Raw genomic sequence first — 13,678 nt, 5'->3', positions numbered from 1 at the left:
ATATTCTAATTTTTTGAGATGCCAAATTTGGAGTTTTCATTAGTTGTCACTTATAAATATCAAAATTAAAAGAAATAAACATTGGAAATACATCGGTCTGTGTGCATTGCATGAATATAATGTCCAAATTTCACTTTTTGAATGGAATTACTGAAATAATTCAACTTTTTGATGATATTCTAATTTACTGGCCAGCACCTGTATTGTTGTGCCAACCTTTATTGCTCTCTCACAAAGCTTCAGAGAAAAACATCATTTTTGCAGAGACAAACGAGGGAGATGAAAGAACAAAAGAAATCAAAATTAGCTTTCAAAAACCAGTTAAATATTCGTACAGCATCAACAATTTATGTCATTTAAAGTGCTTCAGATTAGAAAAGAAAAGCTTTATTTGCTTCCCCACTCCCACTTGCATAAAAAGGTCACTAAAGATATGGTGCAGCTTTCCCTCGTGTGGTTGCTTCAGACGGTATTGCACAGATACTGGAGACGGTGTTTAACCGCTACGAGACATCGTAGATTATGCCGAGATAAATACAGTGACCTTGCATATTATGGAAAGCCTATGAACAGTTACACTATAGTACTTTATGTGCTGACACTGTAAACTCTAAGCCGTGACAAATATGACAAGTAGTAACACTTGAGTGGTAAATCAGTAAATGCTCAGTAAGTAGAGTGCAACATGTCCGTTGCTGCTCAGGCAACAAAAAAACACAAGTATAACAGTAGAGTTACTCCAGAAATAATCAGAGGCATATTTGTGGTTTTACGCTCTTGTTTTTACTTTTAAACGACCACCAGGACCAGTAGGTGTTGCCAGAAAACCTGACGACAGTGTTTTTGTGGTTGGAACAGTGGTTTGTTACAACAGTGGTGTTAAATCACCTGTAACCGATTATGAATCATCTCTTTATTTCTACATGAGGACTGAGTTTATAGAGTAGTCCAGAACGGACAAACTGAAACTCTGGCACAGAAGACAATGGCGATCACCGTATTTCAAATTTCTGAAATGTTTGTAAAAAGCAGACCAAGTTAGGGGTATTCGGTTTGCTGCAATATGCAAACTCACCACTAGATGTCCCAAAACCCCAGACATTGGTCCTTTAAGGAGTTGACGCTTAAATATTCGTCAACAGTAGTTTACTGAATTTAGCAGCAGCAGATACTTATGTAGCAGCATTAGCTTTAGCTGAAATCAGCTTTATTTTGTCGCTTAGGTGCTAAATACTTCTTACAGTTAAAAGCCTGCCACTGGCTATATTTGTCTCTCTTGGGCAGGGTTTGACAGTGTTTTCTTAAAGCAGCTGCATGGGGAAGCAAAACATTTGTTATGAGACATATGTTTGAACCAAAGCCATACAGCTGAAACAAAAATGGAAACCAACATGTAAAAATGAGCATAAATGTTCAATAAAGAAGCACATTTGTTTTTAATACAGTTCTACGGCAACACAAATGGCTTCCTCCAGAATAATCATGCATTTGAATTATTATCTTTCTTGTTTTCTGTTTCGACATAAACTGAAGATTATAACCGCCATGAAGGGAATTTAGTGCAAGACTAAAACCATAAGAAAGTATTTTTTTTATTACTTTTCCCTGTGTTTTGGGAAATGAGCCAAAGAACCAAAAGTTTGAAACTGCAAATATGCTTCTTCTTTTTTTCTGCATTTGCTCTACTTTAAATGCATTCGCTCTCTAAATGTCAGTGTTTTTTTTGTTGTTGTTGTTTGTTTACAAGTCAAGTAATGTCCCTCAGTGGAAGTGCATGTCCATGGTGTCGCAAGAAAGCATTTATATAGATAATGTGCCAAAAAGGTCCATTCCCGTGTCATTCGTGGTGACATTGTGGACGTTCCTCTTGTGCCATGCAACTTAATAATTTGTGAGTTTTCAAGATCCCGCATTAGAATTGATCCGAGCTGCGGCAGACGGTTTTCTTCCCAGTTGGGGTTTAGTTATAGCATAGCCAGCAAGACTGATTGGCTTGACTGCTAAACTGAGCGGGGACATTGATTTGGAGATAGGGAATACAGCATAGGGAGAGAACGATGGCATTGCCCTGCTTTCCTTGGCATGGCTTTGCCTTTGGCCCGGGCAGACACATGCCTCTTTCTCTCTTTTCCAAGAGGAAAACACTGGCAGCCAGAGGTGCCTGGAGATGCACATATACATACACACACACACAACCACACACACACAGCGGGCAACATTGATTTCCTGTTTGGCATTACTTAGCAGTGAGTGACACAGCTGAAAGGATCTGGCTATTCTCTGGACCGCAGAGCAGCTCAATGCGTTCTGTTTCCGTCGCCTATCTTATACAAACACCTTCACAACATTTTTACAGGCACACGCAAACAGTCTGACGGGAAGAGCTTATCTTGATCATTAGCGCCCTCGCCACTTCATCACTGCCCATTCCCACTGCTTCATTTTATTGTCTCCGGCGGTATTTCTTTCTCATGCTCCGTATGTATCTTCCTGTCTCGGCTTCCATTTTCATTAAAAGAAATGGGTTTTCCTTGGCTTCGCGGGGCCGTGTTGACTGCTTGGCTGGTTCGGCGCAATGTTGAGCCATCCAACAGGTAAACATGTTTTATCAGCCACATCGATTCTCCCTCGCACACACACACACAAGCCTCTAACAATTTCAAGGGTAATCTAGAGACGGACATCTTTTTTTTCCCCATCTGGATCCAGGAGACAGATGTTTCAGCGTGTACATCGGAGAGCTCACAAAATAACGCATTATCATATAGTATTCAAAGCGCGCGTGTGTGCGACGGTGTCCTGGTGCGACTGCTGGGAAGTGCGAACTCGTGTGAGCGTCCCCTCTGAGTTTTGTGTCTCTCTGAGTTTTGTCAGAGTTCACGTACATGTGCGCCCGTACGACTTGTGTGTCCGGATGCGTATGCATGTGCATCTCTCCTCTGTCTCACGTTGTCTGCGCGGGGTGCATTATTGGACGCAGTAGACCGGACACTGCCAGAGGCGTACACCATGCGGTCACGCGGTGTGACAGAGAAGAGAGCAGAGTCGCTGTCAGAAGGCCTTTTTAACACACTGCTGCTCTTCGTTCGGGGACATTTCAGGAGCGTTTGACTGCAAAAGGAGCGATAAACACAATTCTCCAAAACTCCCACTGAAACGCCACTAAAGCCCCGAAGGCTCCCTACCTGAAAATACCACGGTAATACCTTTGATGTTCCCAAAGAGATGTGCGAGAGAGGAGGAGGAGGAGGAGAGCCGGGGGGGAGAAAAAAAAAAAAAAAACGACAACACGCACATTTACACCAGGCAGCAGCTCTGCATGTCTAATGAATTCCTGTTAGCTAATGTTTTCATGTGTGGGCAATTAAGTGAGAAGTCAGTTCAAGGAAGTCAGTGTGCATTGTGAACATTTCTGTCTGCACAAATTATTTAATTGACTCCCAAATTACTCTTTCTTATATCAAGCGTCGCTTTTCTGAACCTGAGCCCGACTTACTAGATTTTCTACTTTTCATCAAATTACAGCCTTAAATGAGGTAGATCACTCATTTTTTCTTCCACCTTCCAGCTTGTTTTTAGTTAATTTATTTGTGATGTAGCAAGTAGCTTTAATGTTCTTACGGTTCACAATTTTACAATCATAACAACGTATGTTCTATATTTGCATACAGATGTGATTTTCCTTTGAACCTGAACACACCTGACTTTCTGGGAGCTTTACCGCTCTTCTCTTTGCCTTCACACTTCGCTAATTCGCCCATATTTCCTTCATCAGTGCATTTCCACAGAAGATCTGCAACCTCGTGTGTTAACATGCACAGGGTCCGAAGGTTCACTCTGGATGTAACGCAGGGCGTAGGAACTTACGATGTGGAGCTATTTTCTTCTCTGCCTGTCAACTCAACGCCTCCTACGTTCATACACACACAAACACAAACTCTCATTCTGGAAGTGACTTTGACAGATTTGCTTTTCAGTCCCCAGCCCATTTTTCACTTTCACTTTTCTTCCTTTCTTTCGCACTTATTATTTTTTTCCTCTATTTTCACCAGGGGCCATCTATTACACAGCAAAGGTCACAAACATATAACCTGTAGCTATTTTAAAAAAAAAATAATAATATGCACCTGTGTGTCAAAGGACACGGCTGTGTGACGACAAGTGGACTTTAGTCAGCGGGTATTACAAAAAAAAAATAAATAACCTGACTAGTCTGAATGGCAACACTCTTTTCTTCCATCTGTAGCTTCCATGTACATGTGCAAAGCTTATAAACTCAACAACTCTTCTCCCATAAAATTCGCCTCCATCTGAACACTGTCTCACAGTGAATCACCGTGCGTCGCTGTGAAGGTAAGATCCTGCTACATACCACATTTTAATCAATCGTGGTGGAGCTGTGGAAGCTTGGTGAAAATACCGTACAGCAGTCATGATATCAATGTCACCGACACAGGTAGTTTCTGAACGGTTCATGCGGGTTAATGAGCTCGGTGTCTGTCCCTTTGACACTCATAAAGTAAAACAGTCACACTGTTATTATGGCTAGGAGGAAAAGGGGATAAAAGTCAGTGTCAAAGTGCAGATTTAAGCTCCTCAGGGGATCTTTGGCTTGGGAGGGCACGATCGACTCAAAGGTCTGGGGATCTTAGCTGACCCGGGGTCTTTGAGCGCGCCCCGGCTGAACTCCTCCGGGCCGGAGCTGCTGCACTCCGCATCCCTGCCGGGCTGTGATGTTCTGTGAGGCTGAAGAGGCGGAGTACGACACGGGCCCGGAGCCCGCACCTGAGGTCCGGCGTTAAAACAGGGAAGGCCTCTAGATGGAGGCGGCAGCTGCTTGGTCTGGTCAGCCGGGTCGGGCCCTGCCGGACAGCCAGCCTTCGGAGAGGCAAAGCCACCAGTGCCCCCTGGCTTGAGTGAAGGGAGAGAGACGCGCTTGTGCAGGCGGGGACGCTGCAGCATGCGAGGACAAGTTGAAGCAGCAGATCTGGGAGTGACGGAGTTCTGCAGTGTCACAGCGGGGGTTCTCCTCTCATGCTGCGTTGCAGGCTGAGCTGCTGATACTGGACTGTCTCTGGCAGTTATCCCCTGTGGAGCCCAGGAACCCAGGCGGTGCATGTTGGTGGCGGGGAGATGACTCAACTTGTCAGGGCCTGCTGGCCCACACACGTCTGCCATAGGAGCTTCAAAACGACCGTCAGCATCTATATGGTGTGCTTCCTCTAATGCGGTCGCTGTGGAGTCACTGTGGCCCGCGGTGGGGGGAGTTTTTACTGGCTTTGCCCGGCTGAGGTGCTCGTTGAGACAAGGGTTGAAAGGCTGTAGTATTTGAGGCTGCGGAGAAGAGGAGAAATACATGAAAAGGGACGAAACATTTAATCATCGAACGGGCTGCGTGTAATGGTTGTTTTTTAACATGTCCTGGAAAATACCAGTTTGAATAAGTCTCCCCTCTTTTTAGTCTCTTTCACTGAAACAGAATCCTCGCTGTTGAATACTTTGCGGCTGTGAAGGAAACTCTGCATCAAAAAGTCAATTAAAAATTCGGCCTTTCTTCGACTTGTTTACTCTTCATATATCACATTGCCAGTCTCTGAACTGTTCCTAGAATGGGGGAGGTACAGGCACAGAGGAAGCCCTGATTCAGCACTTAATAACAACCAGAGGGGAATAACCTTGCCGTCTGAGCGTCTGGAATCTAGCGAAGCCTTAGAGTCATTTTCTGATCGCTGCTGCAGTGGGACTTCAAAACATTCAAACTGAGAGCTACAATGCCTGCTGCCTGTGTAAGGCCACGCTGTGCTGTTGAACCACATGAGATTTGGACCTACCACGGCGTCGTCCTCCACTTGGGGGACATACGGTTTGTGAGCACGAAATGATGAAAAACAGTATGATCTAATAGAATATTTAACAGAACTTCAATAGTCTTTGTGATGCAGATCATGTTCAATACTCGACGTGTTACAGAGAGGCTAATTATCCAGCGCAGAAACATAAAAGCTGAACCCCCTGCATTTCTGACACACTCGACAAAAACTCACAAAGAGAGTTAACATTCCTCTCAGCGCTATTGTACCGACTTTGTCGAGATTATACGAGTGTTTATGATTTATCTTTCCATTTCTGCTTTATTTGTTTAGAAGAAGCTCTCGAAAAGCAAACTGTGAAACCTGAAATGCAAATAATTGAGCTTTTAGAAGACATATTGTTGGGCCATATGATTAATCCTTTCTGGCCAAATTTTTCGGATAAACAGCAGATTATAAAGCCAGGCAGACAGTGATTATTATATCTATCAAACCGCCAGCAAGCTTAGAGTTACAAGTACATTTTTTTCTGTAATCAATATTGGTGGCTGTGCTGTTTTTTACCATCACAAACTTGGGACTTAGTTCACCTGGAACAGCCTAAAGCTGCTAAAAAGCTTGATGTCAGTTTTAGCAGAGACGTGCCCCCCCTCTCCTGAAGTAAAAAGATCTCAGAGGACGTGTGTATATATAGCTGCATTGGTCAGGCTGCGGTTGCAGCCATCAGTCATTTGTATTGTGACTGTGGGCAGATGTCCGGGGCCACAGCTCCCTCTCCTGGTCTCCTGGCACAATGCCTCCACTAGCCTGTTACAAAACCATTGTCCAGCCCTCAGTGTGACAAAGAAAGCAAAGAAAGAAAGCTTCAGTTGTATCTTAGAAGAGCTCCGATAAGTTTGACTGATAAAAAGAGTGAATCCCTGCCGAGGATGCGATGCACATACTGCAAGGATGATACCAAATCACATTATATAAATGAATCCAACATCATCAAAAATAGACAAACGGCAACGTCCTAAATCTAAGCTTTATCCTATGTCTCAGTTTAGATGGTGTGTTTCATGAGAATCACAAACCAAAAAAAACATGCCTCAGGCATTAGACCGCATAGGACCTTTAATTGCGAGGCGTGTGATGGGTGCGTATTTATATTTTTTTTTTTCCTTCAAACCAGTCAGTGATGGCAACATGCAGCATCTGTAGGGATTTTTGTTTTGCATCTACAGCTGTTTGATACAGACAGTAATCATTAGCTGCTATCATATTGAGCTCTTCACTGCGCTGCCAAGAAGTAAATATCTCAGCTCACTAATGATGCTATCGCTTTAACAGAAAATCACCGGGCTAACAGAGAAACGTGCCAATTTGTGACACCTGGAAGATGCCACGGCCCAGCATAATCAATCTCATCTCCAGTTTCTCTCACTGTGAGAAATGGATTGTAATTAGAGAAGCTACATGCTACAAAGCAAACGATGGAAAGGATGTGAATGATCCTTCTTTAGTTAATAGGAAGACAGTGTTGAAGACTGTGGCACATATGCAGGTGGGATTATCTATATGGTGGCTAGATTTATATAACTTGCTGTGTAAAGAGTGTAGAATATGTGATTAATTGAACTTGTCTCATGCCTGCTGTGCTTAACATCTTTTGATAGGGGAGGTTGAATAAAGGCGATTGCTCAGGACAGCAGTAAAATGAATTCACAGCCAATTACACAGGGTTATTCCCTGTGTAAAAAAATTTTGAGCAAGTGTAGAACCAAAACACAGAGAAACAAATCCACACTGAAGAATTTACAATGCATGCACGTCGATTCTTAATTTGGCCAGATGGAACAAATGAAAAAGATACCAATGTAAAACAAAAAAAGAGGCAAAATTATTTTCAAAACTCATCACAAAACAAAAACAATATCACTGTGACGGCAAACTCTCCGGTGGGGCAGACAAAAGTCCCAAAGCAAAACACACCAAAGTGCAAACTGAAAAACCCAAAGGAAATCATGCAAACCCAGATGAGGAAGGGCATGCTTCTGTCAAGCCACATGTGGCCAGAGCACAGCCCAGCGTGCAGGGACTGAGAGGGCAGCATGTCCATTTCATGTTAAAGAAAAGGTTACTGTACCACGCCATGTCAGTGAAGTACTGCACTAGATGCTCCACTCCTTGCACGGGCATTATGCGTGAGGAGGCAACGGTAGACGAGAGAGAATTCGTGGAGATTTGTTGGCAGATTTTTGAAAGATAAAGTACAGAGATGACGGAGGAAGAGATCAAATGAGATGCCGGAGACAGAGAGACAAGAGGAGTGCAAGACATGTAAGTTAATTCATTCATTAATTTGTTTCATACATCAGAAACCACAAATTAAAACAAAGTGTGTGTGGGCAAAGGTCACACATTAGCTTCAGCAAATCTAATTCAGTTAAAACTTAACGCAACCCTTATTCAATCCAGGTTTGTCTCTATTTTTGTTTTACAAAGACCTTTGTTACTGGTAAGAACTTTTTTTTTCTATAGCCAGGGCTCCCAGTGGGAGATCAGAGCATTCGTGGCCCAGCCAGCGAAACAAAAATATACTTGTTTTTCTTCCCCTCATGACTTGTCATCTTATATCTAAATGTGACAGCACACTGGCTATATTTTAGTATCCTTCACCGTCATTACAGCTTTATTCCCACCTTCTTTTTTCTTGTCTGATGCGAAAATATCGTGTTTGGCTTAATTAGACCATGCAATCTGCTGGTAGGAGAAAATGCACTTTCACTGAACGTTAGGCTGCACCTATACGTTTGTCAAAATGATCTAAAAACACAAGTGCATTTGATATTGAAATAACTTGAAAAATACAAAAGAAAAAAACCAACCTGTGCCACCATTTTTTCACCTTCGCACTCGATACAAAGCTGAGCCCCACTAAGACAGATCAAAGGAGCCCAGCATGGTTTCTTTTGTTGTTGTTTTTTTATTTATTTTTTATTTCGTGCTATTCACTCTCAAGTATGTGCATTTTCTGAAGTCTATTTACCCATTGTCATTCTCTTTACCTGCCTCCCCTACTCGCTGCCTCGTCGACACAACCTAATACGAAGTCTCTTTGTTGTGAGGCTCACCGAGATCGCTGAGGTTGTTGTGACTGTGCTGTCACGGTTTCAGCAGTTCCATCTTTCTCAAAGTCAAACTGTTTTAGTCAAGAGAAAAATGCTGCACATTTCACTTTTATATCAAAAGCAAAATCTTGTTGTGTGTATGAAAGGCAGAACACCCATCCTCTGATAGGGGGGGACTATAAGAACACTCGTTTCTATTGTATACGGGTGCCATCTCTGCTGCATATTGTGGTAAATGCATCATTATATATGAGAACTATGAGCGGCATTGGAGAAGGACACCAGAAAATTAATTGTTAAGGTGCAACAAGTCACACGTTTAGTACGAGAGAAAGACTTTTTTGCATGTTGCTAATTTTGCTCACAAACCTGTAATCATGCAACCTCCTACTAACTGAGACAAAGGTATTAAAGAAGATTAGAGGGTTTAATCGGGAAAGTTAAACTTTTTCGGGCCATTAACAGGCCCGTGGGTATGTTGTGTTAGAAAAAGTCTGCAAAGGATGTTAGTGACTCACTCTGTCTGCGCTGGGGCATGCTGGTACGGGTCATGCCCTGGTGCTGTGCTTGCCACGGGGACAGCAATGGGGTGGGAAGCACACCCTACGCAGAGAAAAACACAAAGGACAAAAGGCATGACATACCAGACCGGACCACACACACACACATACGCAGAGGCATGCTCACATGGAAAACAACACTCGCAGGCACAGACACATTGTTAATTGAGTATGGATAGCCCAATTAACACAACAGCGCACAAAAACACACGCACAGGCGGACACAAGCACCGGCAAACAAAGACTGATCATATCAACGTTAAATCCATAACTCCTAACGTTTTGTAGCAATAAAGACTCAAACTGCGAATGAGATGCACAGAATAAAGCCCTCACTTATAAAATCTCTTTTTTGTTTCAGCTTAACAGGCTTTTTTTCCTGAAAAATGCCTCCAACAGGATGATATATATATATATATATATACACATATATATTCACAGGGGCTACACACAGAATATAGATAATGTTTATAGTGAATGAAATATTAAATACCAGGATCCATCTTTCATTGCGTTCATGTTTTATGGATCCATGTTCAATTCAAAATAAAGTTCAGTGGATTTGAAAAGCCATGACACGATACGTGGCACATTTAAGTGATTCTGCGCTTTGAAGTCACACCTTTTTCATCTTCACTGATTTCCGATAACCGTGCGTCTCATTTGATGCGTGTTTTTTTTTTTGTATGTATGTCACACCTGAATGTTTCAGATCACCAAACAAACGTAAATGTTAGTGAAAGATAATGCAAGTAAACACAAAATGCATCTTTTTAACGAAGATTTGAAGGTCTGAAAAGTGATTGCCCCCTAAATCTAATAACTGGTTGGGTCACCCCTTAGCAGCAACAACTACAATCAAGTGTTTGTGATAACTTGCAATAAGTCTTTTAAAGCACGGTTCAAATCGAATTGTGGCCCCTTCATCTTTTCAGAATTGTTGTAATTTAGCCACATTGGAGGGTTTTCCAACATGAACTGTCTTTTGTCATGTCGTGTCACAGCATCTCAATAGGATTCAGGTCAGGACTTTGACAAGGCCACTCCAAAGCCTTCATTTAGTTTTTCTTCAGCCATTCAAACTTGCAGGTGAGTTTCGGATCATTGTCCTGCTGCAGACCTCAACTTGAGGTCATGAACAGATGGCCAAACATTCTTCTTCAGGAATTTTTTTTGGTAGACCGAATTCATTGTTCCATTTTTCACAGCAAGTCTTCCAGGTCCTGAAGCAGCAAAACACCATCAAACTACCACCACCACATTTTACTGATAGTATGGTGTTCTTTTCTGAGATGATGCGTTACCTTTACTCCAGATGTAATGAGACACACGCCCTCCAAAAAGTTAAACTTTTGTCTCATCAGTCCACAAAGTATTTTCCCAAAAATCTCAAACTGAGTCTTTATGTTCTCTTTTCTCAGCAGTGGCTTTGGTTTTGAACTCTGCCATGCAGGTCATTTTAGCCCAGTTTCTTTCTTATGGTGGAGTCATGAACATTGGCCTTAGATGAGGCAAGTGAAGCCTGCAGTTTTTTGGATGTTGTTGTGGGGTCTTTTGTGACCCCTTGGATGAGTCGTTGCTGAGATCAGGGGTAATGTTGGTCGGCCGGCCACTCCTGGGAATGACTGATAGACCTCAATTACTTCTCATTTGTTCCTGAATATCTTTGGATCTTTTGAGGATCTTTTGGTCTACTTCACTTTGTCAGACAGCTCCTATGTGATTTCGTGATTGAGAACACGTGTGGAAGTCTGGTTCTAGCTGTGGCTAGAGAAACTGAATTCAGGTGTGATAAACCACAGTTACGTTATGTTTTAACAGGAGGAACAAGCACTATTTCACATAGGGTCACATAGGTTGGGATTTTCCCCTTAATAATAACTTCATTTTAACTGCATCTTGTGTTTACTTGTGTTATCTTCGTCTTAAATTAGTTTGATGATCTGAAACATTTAAGTGTGATGAACATGCAAACAAATAAGAAATCAGGAAGGGTTAAAACACCTTTTCACACCACTGAAATGGTGCTGTTTATTTCCAATTATTTTTATGTCGTTTTGCCTGCAACATTTTTTATCTTCTGACTGTAATTCTTCTTTCTTTTATATAAATAGTCTATTAACAACCTTGTAGCACATTTTTCAGAATGTGTTGCCATGTCAATACTGGTATCTGACTGGTGGCTGTATTTCAAGCAAAGATTCAGATTCAAACCCCTCTGTTTACTTCTGGTTAAGAGACTCAAATTCCCCGGACCTCATCAGACAAAGTGAATGGGGCAACAGGGTCACTGTGTTAAGCAGAGAGAGAGTCTATACGCTGCTGCTGGTAATGTTGAAAAGAAAGGTACCAAATTTATCTGATGGCAGAAGAGAGACACAAGACAACAAGGGGAAGATTGCAAGTTCCCAGCAGGCCCCGTCCAGGTTATTTCAAAGCCCTCCTAGTGCGACTGCCGGAGGGGAGAGCAATGAGTTTTCCTGATCTGCTCTCGTCCGTGTCCTTCCTTCAACACCAGCAACTGTTTCAGCAGGAGGCCTCGGCAGAAACCTCCTGTCGAGAGGAAAAGGCGATGAGAACAAGAGGGCACTTTGGAGGGCTCTCGGATGATTCTGACAGTATTAGGCAGGTTTATTAGAAGTCTGAGGCAGCTTAGTCTGTCAGTTCTTTATCTTCTCCTCTACATGCAGGCTCTCCAATGAAGAGTTGACAGAGCTTCACAAGGGCGGTGAGACAGAAATTGGCAAAATATGATGGTTCTATTTAATATATTCCATGAATTTTGTGAAACGTCCCCATCAGAAGAGGGTTAGATGGATGTTAGTGATACCTTCTCATAGTATGATGAACAAGGATAAATGAAATAAAAAAAGACATGAAGGGACAGAACATTTTATGTCAAAGCACAATGTGTAACTTTTTGAGACACTATTCTCCCCGAGACAAATGGCTTCCTTATCAGTATTCAATGTGGTAGCAATGTTCACTAGAGCCCCCCCATCCTCAGACACTCTTTGGGTTTTTTTAGATCTACTTCCTGAAGCAGATGGCAGAACTCGGAAAAGTAGGGCAAGAATTTAACAGTCAAGCAAAAGTTGTTCTTTGTGATCCTGCAACCTTTTCGTCAAATAACAACAGTATTTAGAAGACACAGCCGTGCCCCTCTCTCTGCTTAGATCCTTTAATCCACTACACGGAGCTTTACGTAGTTGGCCACAGCTAATACCTCAGGTCTGGCTGCAACGCCTCACTTCACTGACTTTGTCAATTAAATCCTCACCTGTTCACGATTGTATGCATTTGTGCCTGTGATGCAAGGGGGCTGACAGAGGGGACGAGAGGTTGGAGAGGTAGCGTCGAGATCTGAAAGTGGAAAACTTTCAACTCACAGCTTAACACTGATAACTCGCGTCCCTCTCGTCACCCTCTCAGTGACAGAAAATTGATCTAATTGCATTTGAGGTAAGAAGTCGAGAGGAGTTTTAATATCAAAGGGCGAATGACAGAAACGTAGATGGAAATAAAGAAATCACTCGAGCAAGCGAGAAAGAAAATAGCGGCGAAAGAGCGTAAAAAAACGGCAAGAAGGGAGGTGTGGGAAGAAGAAGAGGATGTTTAAGAGGCAGAGAGGGAGTAGGAGGGGAGCCGTAATTATCCTTTCTGTCTGCAACTGATGAAACACAGCCCATTGTGTCGTCATTGTTTCACCGCTGCTGTTCATCTACGTGTTTGTTTATCTGGGTTATTAACAAGGTCGCCTCCCCAGTCCTCAGTCGGCTGAACTCATTGTTCAGTCACACTGAGCGCGGCCCGTACTTGAGTATGAGCGATACATGCGGCACATCCCACTCAAATGCACAAAAATAAATGCAGACAATCAGACTCTCTCTCAAGCGCAAACATGGAAAAAGCGAGCACACAGGCATACAAACACATGGCTGCGTGGTTTCCTATTGTGCTGCAACTAAAATTACAAAAATCCCACTGCTCATGTTTGTTGTGAGAAGGGGGCAGAAAAAAAAAACCACTTCTGCTGCTGCGATTTCTCCCTATTCACAAAGATTATTTCTCTACAAGCGACATTTAAGCAGTTTCTAATGCCACACTAAAGGTGCGTCTTGTGGTGACACACCTGTCCAATATTTGTCTGCATTTTCTACATAGACAAACCCAGCAAACATTTTGTGAGTGTTTT

General features: G+C 42.6%; 1 protein-coding gene across 5 annotated transcripts in view; it reads right to left on the bottom strand.

Moving 5' to 3' along the window:
* Positions 1-201: 201 nt before the first annotated feature.
* ccser2a (coiled-coil serine-rich protein 2a) overlaps positions 202-13,678 on the bottom strand; it is a 47,980-nt gene continuing 34,503 nt past the window's right edge. For 3 of the 5 annotated variants that reach the window (XM_047603460.1, XM_047603462.1, XM_047603461.1), the window contains exon 10: positions 202-5,334. In XM_047603460.1, coding sequence (XP_047459416.1) covers positions 4,597-5,334 — 738 coding nt within the window. In that variant the 3' untranslated portion in view covers positions 202-4,596. Of the gene's footprint in view, positions 5,335-7,938; positions 7,979-9,441; positions 9,527-13,678 lie in introns of all 5 variants that reach the window. The other 2 variants (XM_047603463.1, XM_047603464.1) reach the window with 2 other exon arrangements.

The sequence above is a fragment of the Mugil cephalus genome, chromosome 13, assembly GCF_022458985.1.
Source record: "Mugil cephalus isolate CIBA_MC_2020 chromosome 13, CIBA_Mcephalus_1.1, whole genome shotgun sequence".
NCBI lineage: Eukaryota > Metazoa > Chordata > Actinopteri > Mugiliformes > Mugilidae > Mugil > Mugil cephalus.
The sequence above is the reverse complement of the archived record's forward strand: the minus strand, read 5'-3'. Positions and strand labels throughout refer to the sequence as shown.